Below are 21188 nucleotides of genomic sequence, written 5' to 3'. Positions count from 1 at the left end.
TATGCGGGCCTCTCACTGTTGTGGCCTCTCCCGTTGTGGAGGACAGGCTCCGGACGCGCAGGCTCAGCGGCCATGGCTCACGAACCCAGCCGCTCCACGGCATGTGGGATCTTCCTGGACCGGGGCACGAACCCGTGTCCCCTGCATCGGCAGACGGACTCTCAACCACTGCACCACCAGGGAAGCCCAGGGTATTCTTTTTGAACTTACTGCAGTCAGGTTTTTGTCCCTAGAACTTCACTGAAATTGCTTTTATCAAAGTCAACAAAGAATTTGTTAAACCCAGTAGTCAGTTCCCAAATCTTAATTTTATTTGTCTCCTCAACTTCATTTGATTACTTTGCTTCCTTCTGGACATTCCTTTTCCACTTGGCTTCCTGGCCACCACATTCTCCAGGTCCTCCTCCAACCTTATTGGCTATCACTTTTCTGCTTCCTTTGCTGTTTCATCTTCATCTCCCCAGTCTCTAAACATTGGGAGTTTCCCAGAGCTTATTAGTATTCTTCTGTATCCTGCCACAGTCAGGGTGATCTCCTCTGGTCCAGTGGTTTCAAATATCACTAATATGCCAAGGGCACTCATAGCTACATTTCCAGCCTGGACCTCTCCCTTGAACTCCACACCCATCTAACTGCCTACTAGATGCCTACTTGTACAGAAACCTTGACGTTAACATGTCCTAAAAATCCTCTTGATTTCTTCTCAAAGCTTTCTATTATTCCTGAGTCTTTCCTGTCTCAGTAAGTGCATTTCCAATTCTTTTAGTTGCTTAGACCGAAAAGCTTTGAGAGCTCTTTTCTCTCATACCCCACACCTAATCCATTAGCAGTTCCCATTAGGTCTACCGTCTAAATATTTTCCACATTGACCTCATTCCCATAGCTGCTACCACCCCTGCCCTAGCCAACATTATCTTTTGCGTGGAAAGTCGACTAGCCTACTAACTGGTCTCCCTGCTTGTACTTTTACATATAATTTTTCATACAGCAGCTAGAGTGATTGTTTAAAAAAAGTTTAAGTCAGATCATAATGCTTCTTTTTTTGTTTGTTTGTTTTTTTTTTTTTTCCGGTACGCGGGCCTCTCACTGTTGTAGCCTCTGCCGTCGCGGAGCACAGGCTCCGGACGCGCAGGCTCAGCGGCCATGGCTCAGGGGCCCAGCCGCTCCGCGGCATGTGGGATCCTCGCGGACTGGGGCACGAACCCGCGTCCCCTGCATCGGCAGGCGGACTCCCAACCACTGCGCCACCAGGGAAGCCCCATAATGCTTCTTGATTCAGAACCCTTTGTTGGTTTCTCATGTCTCAGAATAAAATCCAAAGACCTCATCATGGCTTGCAAATCCTATAAGATCTGATCTCCCAGTATCTTTCTGACCTCATCTCCTACCGTTCTCTCTGCTCCAGGCACAGTGGTCTCCTTGCTGTTCATCAAACACCAAGCAAACTTCTGCTTTTTCCTTTATACTTGATTTTTCCTTGCCTGGAATGCTCTTTCAGCTGTCTACATGACTTTTTCTTTCACTTCTGTTTTATGCCTACTTGTCACCTTTTCAAAGAGGTCTTCTTTGACAAACCTATCTAATATGGCTAACTACCCCCCCCCACACACACACATTTTCTATCCCCGTAACCTATCTTATTTTTTTTTTAAATATATTTATTTATTTTTATTTTTGGCTGCATTGGCTCTTTGTTGCTGTGCGCGGGCTAAGCGGCGAGTGGGGGCTACTCTTCATTGTGGTGCCCGTGCTTCTCATTGGGTGGCTTCTCTTGTTGAAGAGCACGGGCTCTAGGTGCACGGGCTTCAGTAGTAGTGGCTCGCGGGCTCTAGAGCGCAGGCTCAGTAGTTGTGTCGCACAGGCTTAGTTGCTCCGCGGCATGTGGGATCTTCCCAGAGCAGGGCTCAAACCCGTGTCCCCTGCATTGGCAGGCGGATTCTTAACCACTGCGCCACCAGGGAAGCCCTAACCTATCTTATTGTTTTATAGCAGTTATTACTACCTAATCGGCAAAAAAGAAATACAATATAATCTGCCCCACACCCCTATAAAACCTTCATGAGGACCAGGTCTTTATTATTATTAAAATTATTATTCACTTGAACAGTGTTTCGCACTTAGGATACAGTAAGTATTTGGTTTTTTTGTTTGTTTGTTTTTGTGATACGCGGGCCTCTCACTGTTGTGGCCTCTCCCGTTGCGGAGCACAGGCTCCGTGCGTGCAGGATCAGCAGCCATGGCTCACAGGCCCAGGCGCTTCGCGGCACGTGGGATCCTCCCGGACCAGGGCACGAACCCGTGTCCCCTGCATCGGCAGGCGGACTCTCAACCACTGCGCCACCAGGGAAGCCCTACAGTAAATATTTGAACACATTTACGAGTCAATGAATGGATGACTTAATGAATGATAGACTCAGCACGTTAGTTTGTAGTAGTATAGTGTACTGATTAAAAGCCCAGGCTCTGAAATCAGACTGCTATTTGCAAATCCTAGCTTTGCCACTTTCTGTGAACATGTTTTTTAATCTCCTTGTGCTTCAGTTTCCTCAGTATAATATAGTACCTGCCTCAAAACTTATGTTGTAAGAAATCACCAAATGTATATCAGATATATAATACTCAATACATGTTAGCTGTTATTGTTGTTGTAATTTTGGGATATCCCCGAGTATATTGTGAACTACTTAAGCAAAGTAACTGACTTATTAATTAATCCATGTATCTATAAAACCTTGAACATAATAATTGTTCAATAAATAGAATAGATAAATGACTTTTTATGTTTTTGATTTTTAAAAAATTGTCTATGGGGCAATGAATTTCAGAAGAGAATGGGGGTTATAGAAAAATAAAACATTATTATTAAGCCAATCTTGATAGTCATCACATGTAAATAAAACAGCAGGAAGTTATTTTTTTAAACACATAAAAGGTTTTTAAAAATTGTAATGCCTAATGCTAGAGAGGGCATAGGAGAGAAATCTGGTGATAGTAATGCATTTATATGCCAGTTTGGTAGTAAATACCAAGAGTCAGAAACATGTTTCTGTTCCTATCCTTTGACCTGGTAGGTCTCTTTCTGAAATTTATCTGAAGGAAAAAATTCTATATGCCACTTTCCCTCTCTAGCTCCACCAAATAAAACAGTAGGTGCTTGATGCAGAGAAATTCACTTAGCATAGTTGTGTGAAATGTTGTAGCTGTTTATTTATATTAATATTTATTGAAGAGCTACTACTTTTTTTAATGGCTTCTGTGCCAGGCACATCTAGAATGTATAGGTCATTTTATCTCATTTTTAAAATAAGGTAACTGAATGTACCTCAACATAAGAGAGGCCATATATGACAAAGCCCACAGCTAGTATCATACTCAGTGGTGAAAAGCTGAAAGCTTTTCCTCTGAGATCAGGAGCAAGACAAGAAGCCTCCTCTCAACACTTTTATTCAAATAGTGCTGGAAGTTCTAGCCAGAACAGTTAGGCAGGAAAAAGAAAGAAAAGGCATCTGAATTGGAATGGAAGGAGTAAAATTGTCTCTATTTGCAGATGACATGCTGTTATATAGAGAAAACCCTAAAGACTGCATGAAAAACTATTAGAAGTAATAAATGAATTTAGTAGACTTGCGGGATACAAAATCAATATACAAAATCTATTGCATTTCTGGACTTCCCTGGTGGTCCAGCGGTTAAGAATCCGCCTTTCAGTGCAGAGGACGCAGGTTTGATCCCTGATCGGGGAACTAAGATCCCACATACCGTGGGCCACCTGAGCCCACGCACTGCAACTACTGAGTCCATGCGCTTTAGAGCCCACGCGCCACATCTAGAGCGCCCACGTGCTGCAACTACTGAGTCCACATGCTCAGGAGCCTGCATGCCACAACTAGAGAAGCCCACGCAACACAACGAAAGATCCCACATGCCTCAACGAAGATCCTGCGTGCTGCAACTAAGACCCGATGCAGCCAAATAAATAAATAAATTTATAACAAAAAAGCCAAAATCTACTGCATTTCTATACACTAACAACTAAATATCAAAAGATAAATTTTTTAAAAGTCCCATTTACGGTAGCATCAAAAACAATAAAATGCTTATGAATAAATTTAACCAAGAAAGTCAAAGATCTAGGGGCTTCCCTGGTGGCGCAGTGGTTGAGAGTTCGCCTGCCGATGCAGGGGACACGGGTTCATGCCCCGGTCCAGGAAGATCCCACATGCCATGGAGTGGCTGGGCCCGTGAGCCACGGCCGCTGAGCCTGCGCGTCCAGAGCCTGTGCTCCGCAATGGGAGAGGCCACAACAGTGAGAGGCCTGCGGACCGCCAAGAAAAAAAAAAAGAAAGTCAAAGATCTTCACATTGAAAACTATAAGACATTGATGAAAGAAATCAAAGAAGACACAAATATATGGAAAGATATCCTGTGCTCATGGATTGGAAGAATTAATATTGTTTAAATGTCCACACTACCCAAAGTGATCTACAGATTCAGTGCAGTCCCTATCAAAATTGCAATGGCAAAAAAAAAAAAGAAAAAAATTGCAATGGCATTTTCTACAGAAATAGAAAAAACAATCCTAAAATTTATGTGGAACCACAAAAGACCCCCAGTAGCTAAAGCAGTCTTGAGAAAGATGAACAAAGAAAACTTCCTGATTTCAAACTATATTATAAAGTTATGTCAAAACAGTGTGGTATTGGCATAAAAATAGGCACATAGATCAATGTGAGCCCAGAAATAAACCCATGCATGTATGGTTAGTTAGTTTTTGACAAAGGAGCAAAGACTATACAGTGGGGAAAGGATAGTCTCTTCAATAAATGGTGTTGGGCAAACTGGATAGCCATATGCAAAAGAATGAAACTAGACCTCAACTTATACCATATATAAAAATTAAGATGGATCAAAGACTTTAAGAGAAGACCTGAAACCATAAAACTCCTAGAAGAAAACAGCACGTGAGCTCCTTGACATTGGTCTTGGCAATGATTTTTAAAATTTAATAGCAAAAGCAAAGGCAACAAAAGCAAAAATAAAGAGGTGAGACTCCATCAAACTAAAAAGCTTCTGCTCAGCAAAGGAAACCATTGACAAAATTAAAAGGAAACTCAGAATGGGAGAAAATATTTGCAAACCGCATACCTGATAGAGGGTTAGTATCCAAAATATACAAGAAACTCTTACAACTCAGTAGCAAAAAAACCAACTCAATTAAAAAATGGGCAAAGGGCGGAGCAGCTAAGCCTGTGCACCACAACTACTGAGCCTGCGCTCTAGGGCCTGCGAACCACAATTACTGAGCCCTCGTGCCGCAGCTACTAAAGCCCACACACCTAGAGCCTGAGCTCTGCAACAAGAGAAGCCACTGCAGCGAGAAGCCCGCTCACCGCAACGAAGAGTAGCCCCTGCTCACAGCAACTAGAGGTAGCCCGCACAGCAACGAGGACCCAACAACGAAGACCCAGTGCAGCCATAAATAAATAGATAGATAGACAGATAGATAAATTTATTAAAAAAATAAAATGGGCAAAGGACCTAAATAGACATTTTTCCAAAGAAGACATACAAGTGGCCAACTGGTACATAAAAGGTGCTCAGCATCACCAGTCATCATGGAAATGCAAGTCAAAACCACAGTGAGATATAACCTCATACCTGTTAGGATGACTTTTATCAAAAAGACAAGATGATAGATGCTGTTGTGAGTGTGGAGAAAAGAGAAGCCTTATACACTGTTGGTGGGAACATAAACTGGTACGGCCACGATGGAAAACTGTATGGAGGTTCCTCAAGAAATTAAAAATAGAGGTACCATATGTTCCTTTACCAGGGGGGGAAGGGTGGAGGGGAGAGATAGGTTGGGAGGTTGGGATTGACATGTACACACCGCTGTATTTAAAATAGATAACCAACAAGGACCTACTGTATAGCACAGGGAACTCTGCACAATATTCTGTAATAACCTAGATGGGGAAAGAATTTGAAAGAAATAGACACATGTATATGTATAACTGAATCACTTTACTGTTCACGTGAAGCTAACACAACATTGTTAATCAACTATACTCCAATATTTAAAAAAAAAAAGAATAGGGCTACCATATATTCCAGCAATCCCACTTCTGGGTATATATCCGAAGGAAACGAAACCATTATCTTGAAAAGATATCTGTATTCTAATGTTCATTGCAGCATTCACAATAGCCAGGGTATGGAGACGATCTTAAGTATCCATCAGCGGATGAATGAATCAAGAAAATGTGATACGTGTACACACACACACACACACACACACACACACACACACACGTATACACATAGTGGAATATTACTTAGCCTTAAAAAAAGAAGGGAATCCTGTTATTTCTGACAACATGGATGAGCCTGGAGGGCACTATGCTAAGTATAATAAGACAAAGACAAATACTACATGGTATCACTTATATGTGGAATCTAAAAAAAAGTCAAACTCAGAAACAGTAGAAAAATGGTTGCCAGGGAGTGGGGGAAATAGGGAAAGGTTGGTACAAGGGTACAAACTTTGAACTATAAAATAAGGTCTGAGGATCTAATGTATAACATAGTGACTATAGTTGATAATACTCTGTTGTACAATTGAAATTTGCTGAGAAAGTAGAACTTAACAGTTCTAAGTCCCCCCCTCACCCCCCAAAAAAGGTGAATATGTGGAGTGATGAATGAGTTAATTAATTTGATGGGGAGAATCTTTTCACAGTGCACAGGTATGTCAAATCATTGTGCTGTGAAGTCTAAATATGATTTAAAAAAATACACTACCAAATGTAAAATAGATAGCTAGTGGGAAGCAGCCGCATAGCACAGGGAGATGAGCTCGGAGCTTTGTGACCACCTAGAGGGGCGGGATAGGGAGGATGGGAGGGAGACTCAAGAGGGAGGGGATATGGGGATATATGTGTACGTATAGCTGATTCATTTTGTTATAAAGCAGAAACTAACACACCATTGTAAAACAGTTATACTCCAATAAAGATGTTAAAAGAAAAAGATCCCACATATAAGTGAAAATAATAATAATAAGCAACTGAGTCTTAGAGGCTGTGACTTTCCCCTGGTCATTAGATCTGGAATTTGAACTCAGGTTTGAGACCATACTTCAGTTGAAGTAATTAATATAATTACTCCTTTTATCAGTTAAGAGTTTTAGTTGCAAATAACAGAAATCCAACTGAAACTAATTTAAGCAAAAGGGGTTTATTGGCTCATGGAATCCCAGGCAGATTGAATAGCAAGCAATAGGAAGAACAGATTTGCAGCTGAGCTTGCATCTGGAGCAGGTGGAACTAGTAACTCATGGTATCAGACTACTCCATCTCTTATTTTGATTCCTCTCTATTTGTAGCTCTCTACATGTAGCTTCCATTTTCTCTCACTGTTGATTGGCTTTTTCTACACATCAGAACACCTGATCTCCAACAGCTATTACATCTCACAGCTTTAGTCCCTGAAGAGGAAATACCTGATTGTTGTTTAGGTCCCAAGTTAAAACAAAAAAAAAGTCCCAGGGAAAAGGCTTATTACTTTCTCTTGGTTCTGGTGTCCATCCCTAGATGAGTCAGTTGTGGTGTCAAATTCACGTAAGAACATATCAATTGCTGGTATTCATGTAGTACGTGAGTGTGTAGTTTTCAAGAGAATAGCCAGTAGGTGGAGGAAAAGGGTGGGGTTGTGTTTAGCATACAATCCTGTGAATATCCACTACAACTGCTTATGTTTCACTATTTATAATAGTGAAACATTGGAAGCAAGCTAAATATTCTTTTTTTTTAAGCTAAATATTCTTGAGCGGAACCTGGTCAGTCTTACTTCATCAACTTAATGTATTATTACATAACCATTAAAATTATGAATATGAAGACCTTAGTAGTACAGATATGCTTATGATGCTATGTTAAGTGGGAACAGAATATAACATTTTATATACAGTGTGTTTGCTACTGTGAAACTTGAAAATGTAATGGAAGGGATTCAGATTACTCAAACAAATTTATGAGGTAGTATGACAAAGAGTCACTGTGCTCCACAGTCTGTTCCTTAGCTTTGCAGATCCTGATGCTTGGTTTTGCCAGGCATCCAGAGCTGATCATCACCTTGAGGGACCGATTGATGCTAACCAAGTTCACAAGAAACGAATATATAAATCATAATGCCAATTTAATTATTTACAAAGAAAAATACTATTTCCAGAGCATAAAGAAGATTCATGTTGACTAGTCAGCGACCTATCTCCCTCCGGCCGTCTATATGGGTATACAGACAGTAATCAGAAGGTTGCTCTGTAATCCTGGAATCAGAACAAGGGACTTAATATGATGTGCTCTTTAGTATTAGGGATAGAAATATGAGTCACTCATAAACTCTGTCCTCAGGTCACTCAATTTGTAAGAAAATGCAGGTAGTTAAATAGCTATAGAATTTTCTCCGTGTGGAGTAGACAGATTATTTTATTAGGCTCAGAACTTCCACTAAAGAAAACTAAAAAAATCTGGATAAGATGGAACAAAATGCCTTCTTAAGAGCATGGAATAATTAAGAATATGTTACTGAAAATCAGACATTCTGTATCACAACCACTAGTTGGGAGACTATTTCCCTTTATTTTTATAAATTTATTTATTTATTTATTTTTGGGCTGTGTTGGGTCTTCTTTGCTGTGCATGGGCTTTCTCTAGTTGTGCCGAGCAGGGGCTACTCTTTGTGCGGGCTTCTCGTTGCGGTGGCTTCCGTTGTTGAGGAGCACGGGCTCTAGGCGTGCGGGCTTCAGTAGTTGTGACACGTGGGCTCAGTAGTTGTGGCGCACGGGCTTAGTTGTTCTGAGGCGTGTGGGATCTTCCCAGACCAGGGATCAAACCCATGTCCCCTGCATTGGCAGGCGGATTCTTAACCACTGCACCACCAGGGAAGTCCCCCCTGAGTTAATTTTTGAAAAAAGTTTTAGGTCTGTGTCCGGATTCTTTTTTTTTCCCCCCTTTAGCATGTGGATATCCATCCACTTGTTTATCAGCACCATTGCTTGAAAAGACTGTCCTTTTTCCGTTGAATTGCATTTGCTCCTTTGTCAAAGATCAGTTGACTTGTGGTTCAGTTTTGGGGCTGTGTATTCCTCTGATGTATTTTTCTATTCTTTGACAAAAACCCACACTGTCGCGATTATTGTAGCCTTATACATTAGCACCAAAAAAAAGAAAAGAAATATTTAGGTATAAATCTAACAAAATACGTACAAGATCTATGTGAGGAAAACTACAAAACTCTAGTTTAAAAAAATCAAAGAAATCAAAGAAAATCTAAATAAATAGAGATATTTTATTATACATGGATAGGAAGACTCAGTATAAAGATATCAGCTCTTCTCAACTTGATTTATATACTTAGCACAATTCCAAGCAAAATCCCAGCAAGTTATTTTGTGGATATTGACAAACTGGTTGTAAAGTTTATAGGGAAAGGCAAAATACCCAGAACAGCTACATGATATTAAAGGAGATTAAAGTCAGAGAACTGGTTGACAGTACCTGATTTCAAAACTTACTGTAAAATATCATAATCGAGACAGTGTATTATTGACAAAAGGATAAACAAATATATCAGTGGAACACAATAGAGAGCACAGCAGAATGGGTTCCAATCCCAGTTCTGCTACTTACTAGCTATGAAATTTTAGGCAAATCATTTCAGTTTTCCTCATCTATAAAATCATTATGAAGTTTGGGGTTCCATTTGTTTATTTTTGCTTTTATTTCTATTGCCTTGGGAGACTGACCTAAGAAAACGTTGGTATGATTTATAATCAAACTTATAAGGTTTTACACAGCAAAGGAAACCATAAACAAAATGAAAAGGCATCCTATGGACTGGGAGAAAAATATTTACAAGTGATGCGACCGACAAGGGCTTAATTTCCAAAATATACAAACAGCTCCTACAATTCAGTGACAAAAAAACCCACTAAAAAGGGTGGGCAGAAGACCTAAATAGACATTTCTACAAAGAAGGCATAAAGATGGCCAACAGGAACATGAAAAGATGTTCCACATCGCTAATTATTAGAAAAATGAAAATCAAAACTACAGTGAGAGGGCTTCCCTGGTGGCGCAGTGGTTGGGAGTCTGCCTGCCGATGCAGGGGACGCGGGTTCGTGCCCCGGTCCGGGAAGATCCCACATGCCGCAGAGCGGCTGGGCCCGTGAGCCATGGCCGCTGGGCCTGCATGTCCGGAGCCTGTGCTCCGCAACGGGAGAGGCCACAACAGTGAGAGGCCCACGTACGGCAAAAAAAAAAAAAACTACAGTGAGAAAAAAAAAAAAAAACTACAGTGAGGTATCACCTCACACCAGTCAGAATGACCATCATCAAATCTACAAATAATAAATGCTGGAGGGTGTGTGGAGAAAAAGGAACCCTCCTACACTGTTGGTGGGAATGTAAATTGGTGCAGTTACTATGGAAAACAGTATGGAGCTTCCTCAAAAAACTAAAAATAGAGTTGTCATATGATCCAGCAATCCCACTCCTGGGCATATACCCAGACAACACCATAATTCGAAAAGATACATGCACCCCTATGTTCATAGCAGCACTATTTACAATAGCCAAGACATGGAAACAGCCTAAATGTCCATCAACAGATGAATGGATAAAGAAGATGTGGTATATGTACACAATGGAATATTACTCAGCCATTAAAAAGAATGAAATAATGCCATTTGCAACAACATGGATGGACCTAGAGGTTATCATACTAAGCGAAGTAAGTCAGAAAGAGAAAGACATACCATATGATATCACTTATATGTGGAATCTAAAATACAACACAAATGAACATATCTATGAAACAGAAACAAGACTACAGACAGAGAGAACAGATTTGTGGTTGCCAAGGGAGAGGCTGGGTTGGGGAGGGAAGGACTTGGAATTTGGGATTAGCAGATGTAAACTATTATATATCGGATGGATAAACAACAAGGTCCTACTGTATAGCACAGGGAACTATATTCAATATCCTGTGATAAACCACATTGGAAAAGAATATGAAAAAGAATATATATGTATAACTGAGTCACTTTGCTGTACAGCAGAAATTAAACACAACAATGTAAATCAACTATACTTCAATAGTAAAAAAACAAATTATTACAAGGTTTGGTAAGAGCTTGATAAATTTTATCTGTTGTTCATGTTCTGATTTTATCCTGACAGGATTCATAAGAAAGAGGCAGATTAGGTATTATTTCCATTTTATAGATCAGGAAATAGAATTTCAGGGCTATTAATATTTAACAGAGGTCAAGTGGTTAGATAAATGGCAGAGCCAGAACTATGACCTAGTCTAGAATTACTCATTATTACCTATCTCAGTTTAGGATAGCAGGAAAGATTATGCCCTCAGAAAAGATCTTACAAATATATGAAAACAAAATTTAAAAATAAGTGATGCAGGTGGCACTTTAATGTACTTTCATCCACAGTGAAGAAAAGTTGTTAATTATCTTTTTTCCTATTCTCTGGAAGAATTCGTTTAAGATTAGTATTATTTCTTTCCTTAAATGTTTGGTATAATTCTCTAGTGAAGCCATCTGGATCTGGAATTTTTTAGTGTGTGCATGTGTGTGAATATTTTTAATTGTGGATTTAATTTTTTCACATAGTTACAGGACTTTTCAGATATTTTAAATGTAAATTCATTTAGATAATATTTACTAACTGAATTTATTGTTTGAATTTTGTTTAACAAAGCTACAACATTTTGAGCTTCAAAAACTTAATGCTAGATATCACCTAGGGTTTGTTTTTTTCTTAACTGTGATAAAATATATATAACATTAAATTTGCTACCTTAGCAATTTTTAAGTGTACAATTTAGTAGTATTTAAGTACATTCACATTGTTGTGCAACCAATCGCCAGAACTCTTTTCATTTTGCAAAACTGAAACTATACTCATTAAGCAACAATTCCTTTTTCTACCTTCTCCCCCAGCCCCTGGCAATTGCCCTTCTACTTTGTCTCTATGAATATGACTACTCTAGGTATTAATAAGTGGAATCATACAGTGTCTTTTTGTGACTGGCTTATTTCACTTAGCATGACCTCTACAAGGTTCATCTATGTTGTAGCATGTGTCAGAATTTCCTTCCTTTTTAAGGCTGATTGATGTCCCATTATAGGTATATACCAGATTTTCTTTATCCATTCATGCGTCAGTGGACACTTAGGTTGCTTCCACCTTTCGTCTATTGTGAATAGTACTGCTATGAGCATAGGTGTATAATTATCTTTTCAATACCCTGCTTTCAATTCTTTTGGGTTTATACCCAGAAGTAGATCATGGATCTACTAGATCATATGGTAATTCTATTTTTAATGTTTTGAGGAACCACTGTACTGTTTTCCAAAACAGCTGCACCATTTTATATTTTATTTTATTTGAAAATAGAATTTTTCAAATTTTATATGCTTTTGTGTACCAGTAAGCTGTATCTTTCTAGGACTTAGTCTATTTCATCAAGCTTTCAAATTTATTAACAATGTTTGTAATGTCTTCTGTATCTGTAGTGATACTGATACTTTTTTTTCCATTTATATTGGTTACTTAAGCCTTTTTTCTTCTGTTATAAAAGTCACTGGAATTTATCAATTTTAGTTATCTTTTCAAATAATTGAGTTTGTTGTTCCTTTTTATTGTATATTGTTTTTATTTTGTTCATCTGCTCTTACCCTTCTTTAAGTTTACTTTGCTGTTGGTTGCATACATTTTAGATATGATTTGTGCTTTGTTTATGCTCACTTGGGTTTGGGTGCTCCTTTCTACCCCTTCCAAAACAATTTTCCAGAGGTACCCAGTTTTTGTTTCTTTGTATGTTTGTTTTAATGAGGAAAGTAAAGTGGGGTGAAAGAAATTGGTGTTAGAAACCATGTCATCTTTCAGCACTAGGCTTCAAGCATTATCAGCTGTACTTAAAATTCTGACTTACTCTGGTTGACAAGATTATTAAATGCAGCTTGTAAGAGTGTGTCTCTCTTTTTTTCCCCCTTCCCTGGCAGGACCCGTTGGGGCCCAGCCCCTACTCATGGTGCCCAGAAGACCTGGCTATGGCACCATGGGCAAACCCATTAAATTGCTGGCTAACTGTTTTCAAGTTGAAATTCCAAAGATTGATGTCTACCTCTATGAGGTAGATATTAAACCAGACAAGTGTCCTAGGAGAGTGAACAGGTAAGAATTCAGAGATCTTTTGCTTTTGGTATTTGTCTTTGCTTTAGAAATTATAAATTATGTTTATCTTGTGTATCTAAATAGCAATGATGTCTAACAGTTTGACCAAGAACAGATGGTAATTTGCTTTGAAATTGACTATACTTCAGAGGTGTGATGATGGGAAAAATCTACAAACAGCCTTGAAATTTTTCCATTATAACATAAATTCATATGTTTTCTCTGTGATAATAGAAAAGGTGCAAGTCATTTTTATGTGCTCTTGAAATCAGACTGAGCATTTTTTCCTTTGCTATTAGGTAATATTTATCGGTGCTTTCTTTTTTCTCCCCACCCCACCTCGACCTTATTTACCCCTTTCATGATGTTCCCTTTAAGATGATGGTGGTTGTCATGGTTTCATGCCTTCTGTTCTCCTGATCCTCAACTCCTAACTGTTCCCTACTCTTTTATAGGAACAAGTATGTATGATATATAAAGATTTATCAATCTGCTTTCAATAAGCTTCTTTCACTTCCCCCAAATACTATGGATATGGATGTGGTTTAGATAATACAGGAACAGAAAAGGAATTTATGACGTGATGTATACCACAAAGGAGGGTTTTAAAAAGAAAATGATTTATGGACAAAATATTTAGAAAACAATGATGTTCAACTTAGCCTTTTAGTTTGTACTATCAAATACCCCAGCCTTTTCTTACTCAGTAAGTATTATTATTAAGAGCCTTCATTTAAAACGTAGATTTATGGCTGTCAAGAAATTTGTAATTTAGTAGAAGAAGAGATAAGGCACATAAGAAATATGAAGTGAATGAGCACTAAGAGACTTTTTAATAACATATAAAAGAAAACCATCATATGAGTGTTATAATTAACATGTAATAAATAGTTCTTTCTGAGGTCAGGAAGCAAGTTGTGGAGTATTACAAGTGGAGGAATCTTAAAATATCAACTAATCTTTTTTTTTTTTTTTTCCTGATACCTTTTTTGTAGCTGAAATCCAGAAAGGTTGAGAGGCTTACTCAACAACATTTCTAATAGCAAAGGTGAGACCAGCACTCCAGAATCCTGACTTGATAGTCATTAAGAAATATTTCTAAAGCAAGAAGGAAAGGAATTGGGCTAATCTAAACAGTTGGTAGAATTGCAGATCGTGTAATAAAGAGAACACTTTTTTTTTTTTTTTTTAAGATGAGGCAGCAGTAACAAAGGTACAACAATTGAGAACCAGGTTTAGTGAGCCTAAGCCAGGCTTAAAGGGGAGGTTCTGGTCAGGTACTACAGTAAGCTACCATCTGTGAGTACATGACTTCCTAATCTTGCTGTAGCCTCCACCTCTTTCCTGAGCTTCAGACTTGACACCTGAATATCTATAAAGTGCTTCAAACACAGGTCAAAACAATTTATTCTCTCAATCCCCATCCCCACACTCCACTCATACTACTATATTCTTTTCCTCTACCTAAATTCCCAAACTAGACCTTCCTTTTCCTCCTGTTGGTTATCAAGTCCTATTGCTTCTGTTTCAGAAATTATTCCCTGATTTGGCCCCTCTCCATCCATACTGCTACCACCTTGGTTTCAGACCCTTATTTGTTATCTAGACTATTGTAATGATCTTCAAATGGGTCTCCCCTAACATTTCTTTCTCTCCCTGTTCTCGTTAAGTATCCATACTGCTGGCGTAGTTATTCTTTTAAATAAGAAATCTGATTATATCACTCCCCTACTTTAAAATGTATTCAGCTCCCTGTTGCCTACAGAATAATATCCCAAATTTAGTATAGCTTACCTTTCTTAGTTTGGCTCTAACCTTTATCTTTTTTCATATTCTGCAACTCCTACCTGGAATGCCTTCTCTGCCCTTACCTATCTGGTAAACTTCTATTATTTTTCAAGACAAACCTTTTGAACTCCATAGTCAGATAGTAGTTCATTCTTTTTTTCTTTTTTACAAATAATATTTGGCAGTTTATTAACCAGTGGAGTATATTGCACAACAAATTACCTCACATCTTTCAGGAAGAAAAACAACTAAATTTGAAAAGTAAAGACATCACCCACTGAATTCGGACACAGTTAAAATGTGCTTTAAATATTTCTTTGGGAGAAGGGACACAACACTTCTACTCAGTTAAGAGAAACATATGTACAGTCCAGGTCTTTTATTTTCTTTACACCCATCATGCCATGAATTCATAGATAATGGGTTCCAACAGTTCAGGCTCCTTTCCACTGGTTCTCATGAAGTGTGCTTCTCTGGGTGGAGGAGGCTGGTGCTTCAGCTGAACCCAAGTACCTTTCTCTTTGGCTTCCTTCTTTTTCTGATCGTTTTCCTTCACACATTTCAGAAAGCTGTCTTGGCTCTTAGAGTGCTTAATGTGCTTGATAGGCACATTAATTCTCTTGGTAAGAATCTTGCCCTTGTTTGTTTACAGTGATGCCAACATTGTGCTAGGTAACACTGTAGACTCTTCCAGTTTTGCCATGGTAACATTTGTGGGGCATTCCTTATGGAACAGTGCCCATTCGCTTGATATCTACAATATCACTTTCTTCTTGATTTGCATGTATGTGGCCAAAGGAACAACTCCGTGTTTTCTAAAAGGCCTAGAGAACATATAGCAAGTACCCCTCCTCCTTCCCTTTGTGTTGGTCATTTTGGTGAATTATTGGAAGATGGTGGTTCCAGCCAAAAGGCCAGATGGTAGTTATTCTACTATGACCTTGTAGTACTTGGTTGGTGTACACTTTCATTACAGTATTTTTAGTGCGTTATTTGTTACCCTCTTCTCTCAGTATAACCTCTTCATGAAAAGTAATATTCTTTATCATCATCTTTGTAACCCTGATCTTAGCTCAGTGATTGGCACATAAATACTCAGTAAAATGAATGAAATGCTTATAAAAGTAAAATGGGATGAGTGTGTTGGTAGGAGACAGGAAAGAGAACTGGACATTATAGAGGGCTTTGTATGCCTAGATATGGATTTTCAGTTCCCTACCCTTCTCTCCTAGGATATATAGGTTAGTCTTTATGTTAGTGTCCTTCTCTTTTGTCTGTCTTTGGGCTTACAGGGACCACCTGTCTCATGCTGCACTCTCAAATTCCCTTTTTCTTGTTTCTCAAAATGGAGGTGTTAATGTGTAAATTTGAATGAAGGATAATTCTGACCTTTCTGGTAGATGTTTACATTTTTAAAAGGCATTTATTAATCTAAGGAAGTCTCTTAACTGATAGAATGTCTAAGGCAGATATTTCTTAGCTGAATTCCTTATTATTGCCTCTTCACCTTGCCCTGCCTGAATAAATTGCCCCTAACTTTAGCAGTATATAGTGAAGAATTCTTATACGTTATTTATTGAATAGGAAAATTATATGACGAAAACGTTAGAAAAACAAAATCACTGGAAGACAAAATGGGATGGAATTGAGGAAGTGGTAGGAGTTGGAGGCTTGGGACTTAGAGGGATGTCAGGTGAAGGTTTTTTTTAGTATTTCAGATGAGTTTTGAGGGACTAGTGCATTGGCAATAACGTTGGGGAAAAAAAGAACAAAATTGTTTATTAGATTTGTTCTTTTTCCTACCTTTTTTTTGGTAGAGGAATAATCACATGTTATATGTGTGTATATGAAGTTGTGTAGCAGAGTTTCACATGTAGATGCTCAACATGTTGGTTAAGTTTGGGAGGAAAATGTATATAATAAATTAGTGTGATACATTCTGGTTTTAACTTACAGTCCTTTTGGCATCCCTAATTGTATTTCATCTTTATGTTGCTTTGTCTTCTTACGTTATTTGTCATTAGGAGTAAAGGATCTGCAATTTAGATGTTCCCAAATGGAAATTTTTTTTACCGTGTACCTTTTCTTTGAGTTTTGATAGGAGCTATAGGAGTTCCTTGGGACTCTAAAATTGGTGTTAACCAACTTTATACTTTGTTAATAATATTGATCTAATTTTATGTCAACATCCACAAAACTTATTCCCTTTATTTTCTTCAAAAGCCTAGCTTTTGTCTTCACTTTTTGCAATATCATGTAATTAGTCAGTTAAAATTGTTGGTGGGCTTCCTAAATTGGTTCAGTTCTTACACTTCTAGAATTCTAGAAGTTAGAAGAAACTAAATAGAACTTTACAATTCCTTTTCAATATGAACTAAACAGTTATGGGCCAAAATGCAGCAGTATTTAAATCAACACATATGAGGTTTCTCTTGTCCATATGCCACATGCTCAAATATTTGGCACTGTGGCATTAATCATAATAGTAGAATGATGTATTGCAGCCAAACAAGTTTCCACTTTAGTCAGAAGAGTTTTCTTGGACAAAATATCCAGGAAATGCTTGTGAATCATCGTGTGAGTCAATTTTTCTACTTTAGACTTTCTGTCTGTTGCTTTTTTTTTCCTTTCCTCACTTCTTTGGGGAGTGTGTGTCTATGTGTTTCTTTTTTTCCCTATTTAATGATTTGATTATAAAATCATCATTAGTTAAAAGAGCATGTAAAGCAGATTTCAGATGTTTCTTGTTTTTTTTTAACAAGTGAATGGTCTTAAAAATTAATTTCTAGAAATATTATGACCTAAAATATAAAATCTGTAACTTGAGGTTTTTATGCTAGCTTGTCCAGCTACTAAATATATATGAGGATAAACCGTGAACAGACTGTTCCATATTTATTCAAAATTGTTAAATAGTGAAATAGATGGGGAAAGTTGTGTATGCAGCATGATTATAAATATAAGATCTCCTTGCATAAAGATTTGAAGGAATGTTGAAATAGTTGGTAATAGATTGTGATCGAAGTTTTTGGTTTAATTTTCTTTTACAGATTAAGCATTATCTTATAGTCATTGTACTAGTATGATTGCTGTTACTATTCTATTATGATTAATGACATAGTGCTGAATGTGCATAGTGCATATGGATGTAATGTAATTCTAATGATTGAATCTTAGAAGGAAAAAATGTATATTGATATGATTTTGGCTTTTAAATAGAAATAGCAAGTCAGAGTACTAGAAGAAACTCTCTTCTACTGTTATTAGGAATATTATTGGCATAGTGTAATAACAGGGTAGTGTGCCAAGAAAGGGATATTCTTTTTTTCTTTTTTTTTTTAACACATTGGGTTTTTTTGTTTGTTTCTTTTCTTTTCTTTTCTTTTGCTGCTTTGAGTCTTCGTTGAGGTGCGTGGGCTTCTCATTGTGGTGGCTTCTCTTGCTGCGGAGCACGGCCTCTAGGCACGCGGGCTCAGTAGTTGTGGCTCGTGGGCTTAGTTGCTCCATGGCACGTGGGATCTTCCCAGACTAGGGATCAAACCCATGTCCCCTGCATTGGCAGGTGGACTCTCAACCACTGCGCAACCAGGGAAGCACAGGACATTCTTTTTTTAAATAACATCCTTACTGATATAAAATTCACATACTATACGATTCACTCATTTAAAGTGTGCAATTCAGTGGCATTTAGTATGTTCACAGTGATAATGTACAACTGTCACTGCAGTCATACTTTAGAACATTTTGTCCTCCCCCAAAGAAATCCCATACTCACTAGCAGTCACTCCCCATTGCCTCCCTCCCTGCAGTCCCTGCCCAACACTAATCTACTCTCTGTCTCTGTAGATTTGCCTTTTCTGGACATTTAAATATAAATAGAATCATACAATATGTGGCCTTCTGTGTGACCGACCTCTTTCATTTCACGTTTGTTTTTTTTTTTTTTCCGGTATGCAGGCCTCTCACTGATGTGGCCTCTCCCGTTGCGGAGCACAGGCTCCGGACACGCAGGCTCAGCGGCCATGGCTCACAGGCCCAGCCGCTCCGCGGCACGTGGGATCTTCCCGGACCGGGGCACGAACCCGTGTCCCCTGCATCGGCAGGCGGACTCTCAACCACTGCGCCACCAAGAAAGCCCCATTTCACGTTTTTTTTGTTTTTTTCTTTTTTGCGGTACACGGGCCTCTCACTGTTGTGGCCTCTCCCGTAGCGGAGCACAGGCTCCGGACGCGCAGGCTCAGCGGCCATGGCTCATGGGCCCAGCCGCTCCGTGGCATGTGGGATCTTCCTGGACCGGGGCACAAACCCGTGTGCCCTGCATCGGCAGGTGGACTCTCAACCACTGCACCACCAGGGAAGCCCCATTTCACGTTTTCACATAATGTTGTAACATGTATTAGTACTTCATTCCTTTTTATTGCTTAATGATATTCCATTGTATGGATATTTTGTGTATCAGTTCATCAGTTGGTGGACATGTGAGTTGTTTGCCCATTTTGGCTCTTAATTATGCTGCTATGCACATTCATGTACAGAATTTTGTGGGGGATGTGTTTTCATTTCTCTTGAGTGTATTCCCAAGAGGGGAATCATATGGTAACTCTATGTTTAACCTTTTGAGGAACTGCCAGACTCTTTTCTAAAGTGGCTGCATCATTTTACATTTCCATTAGCAGTGTGTGGTGATTCCAGTTTCTCTACATCCTCATTAACATTTGTTATCTGTCTTTTTTTTTTTTTTTTTTTTCATTATGCGGGCCTCTCACTGTTGTGGCCTCTCCCATTTGCGGAGCACAGGCTCCGGACGCGCAGGCTCAGTGGCCATGGCTCACGGGCCCAGCCGCTCCGTGGCATGTGGGATCTTCCCGAAACGGGGCACGAACCCGCGTCTTCTGCATCGGCAGGCGGACTCTCAAGCACTGCGCCACCAGGGAAGCCCATATCTGTCTTTTTGATTATAGTAATCATAGTGACTGTTAAGTAATATCTCATTGTTTGATTTGCATTTCCCTGATGGCTAGTGATATTGACCATATTTTCATGCACTCATTGGCTATTTGTATATTTTCACAGAAATGTCTATTCAGGTCTTTTGCCCATTTTTAAATTGGATCATTTGCCTTTTTGTTACTGAGTTGTAGGAGTTCTTATACCTTATCAGATAAGATGATTGGCAAAAATTTTCTCCCTTTCTGCACCTTGCCTTTTTACTTCCTTTTAAAAAATTTTTTCTTTTAATTGAAATATAGTTTATTTACATTATATTATTAGTTTCAGGTATACAAAATAGTGATTTGATACTTAATAGATTATATTCCATACAAAGTTATTATAAAATATTGGCTATATTCCTTGTGCTGCCTTTTCAATTTCTTGATGGTATCCTCTGAAACACAAACATTTTTCATTTTGATGGAGTCCAATTATATTTTTCTTTTGCCAGCTGTTCTTTTGGTGTCTTATCTGTAGAGGGGTATAGTTCTGATTAAAATGATTTAGAAGACATACACCAGAAAACACTGCCAGTAAAAATCAAATGGTATAGTTTTGAATGTTTAGCTATCTTGGGGAAACTATATCATGCAAAATATGTCAGTTAAAAAAAAAAAGCAAGTTTTATTTTATTTGTTAGTTGTTAGTCACTTGGAATATAGGAAAGCTAATAGATGGTGATTATTTCAAATCTCAAGATTCTTTTAAAGTACCATTTAAATAAATTACTCAGTAGAAATTAACCTTTTGGCTAATATTCCTACTATTGCGGTCCGGGAGCCACACGCCTGGAGTCGAGTTCCCCGGTAAATGCGACCCGTGTCCCAACCAAGGACACCCGAGAATCACCAACACCAAGTAGAAAGATTAGCAAAGGATTTATACAAGTATAGAAGCTTACACAAACTGTCCGGACAGGGTCCCACTCGGAGAGAAGTGAGTGAGACCCCGACTAACAATCGGGCGAGGTCTTTATATCCTTCACAGGGCGGGAAGTCCCCAAGGCGGGAGGGAGCTGTTTAATTTTGAATCAGCCAATCAGGAACCTGGTTCTTCCCGCCCCAAGCAAGCAAGCAAGTTTCTTACAGAAGCCAAAATGTGCTGTTAGCCCTGAAGCTGTTCTTCCGTTTCTTTCGTCACATTCCCCCCTTT

The 21188-nt window shown here is 38.7% G+C and overlaps 1 protein-coding gene across 2 annotated transcripts in view; it reads left to right on the top strand.

Moving 5' to 3' along the window:
• Positions 1-21188, top strand: part of LOC103079391 (argonaute RISC catalytic component 3) — a 125624-nt gene that overhangs the window by 7689 nt on the left and 96747 nt on the right. The window contains exon 2 of one of the 2 annotated variants that reach the window (XM_007453827.1): positions 13085-13256. In XM_007453827.1, the coding sequence (XP_007453889.1) occupies positions 13085-13256 (172 nt within the window). Of the gene's footprint in view, positions 1-13084; positions 13257-21188 lie in introns of those variants that run through there. The other variant, XM_007453828.1, reaches the window with a different exon arrangement.

This window comes from Lipotes vexillifer, unplaced genomic scaffold (assembly GCF_000442215.2).
Source record: "Lipotes vexillifer unplaced genomic scaffold, Lipotes_vexillifer_v1.1 scaffold213, whole genome shotgun sequence".
NCBI classification, from domain to species: Eukaryota; Metazoa; Chordata; class Mammalia; order Artiodactyla; family Lipotidae; genus Lipotes; species Lipotes vexillifer.
Note: the sequence above shows the minus strand (reverse complement) of the source record. Positions and strands in the feature narration are given on the sequence as shown.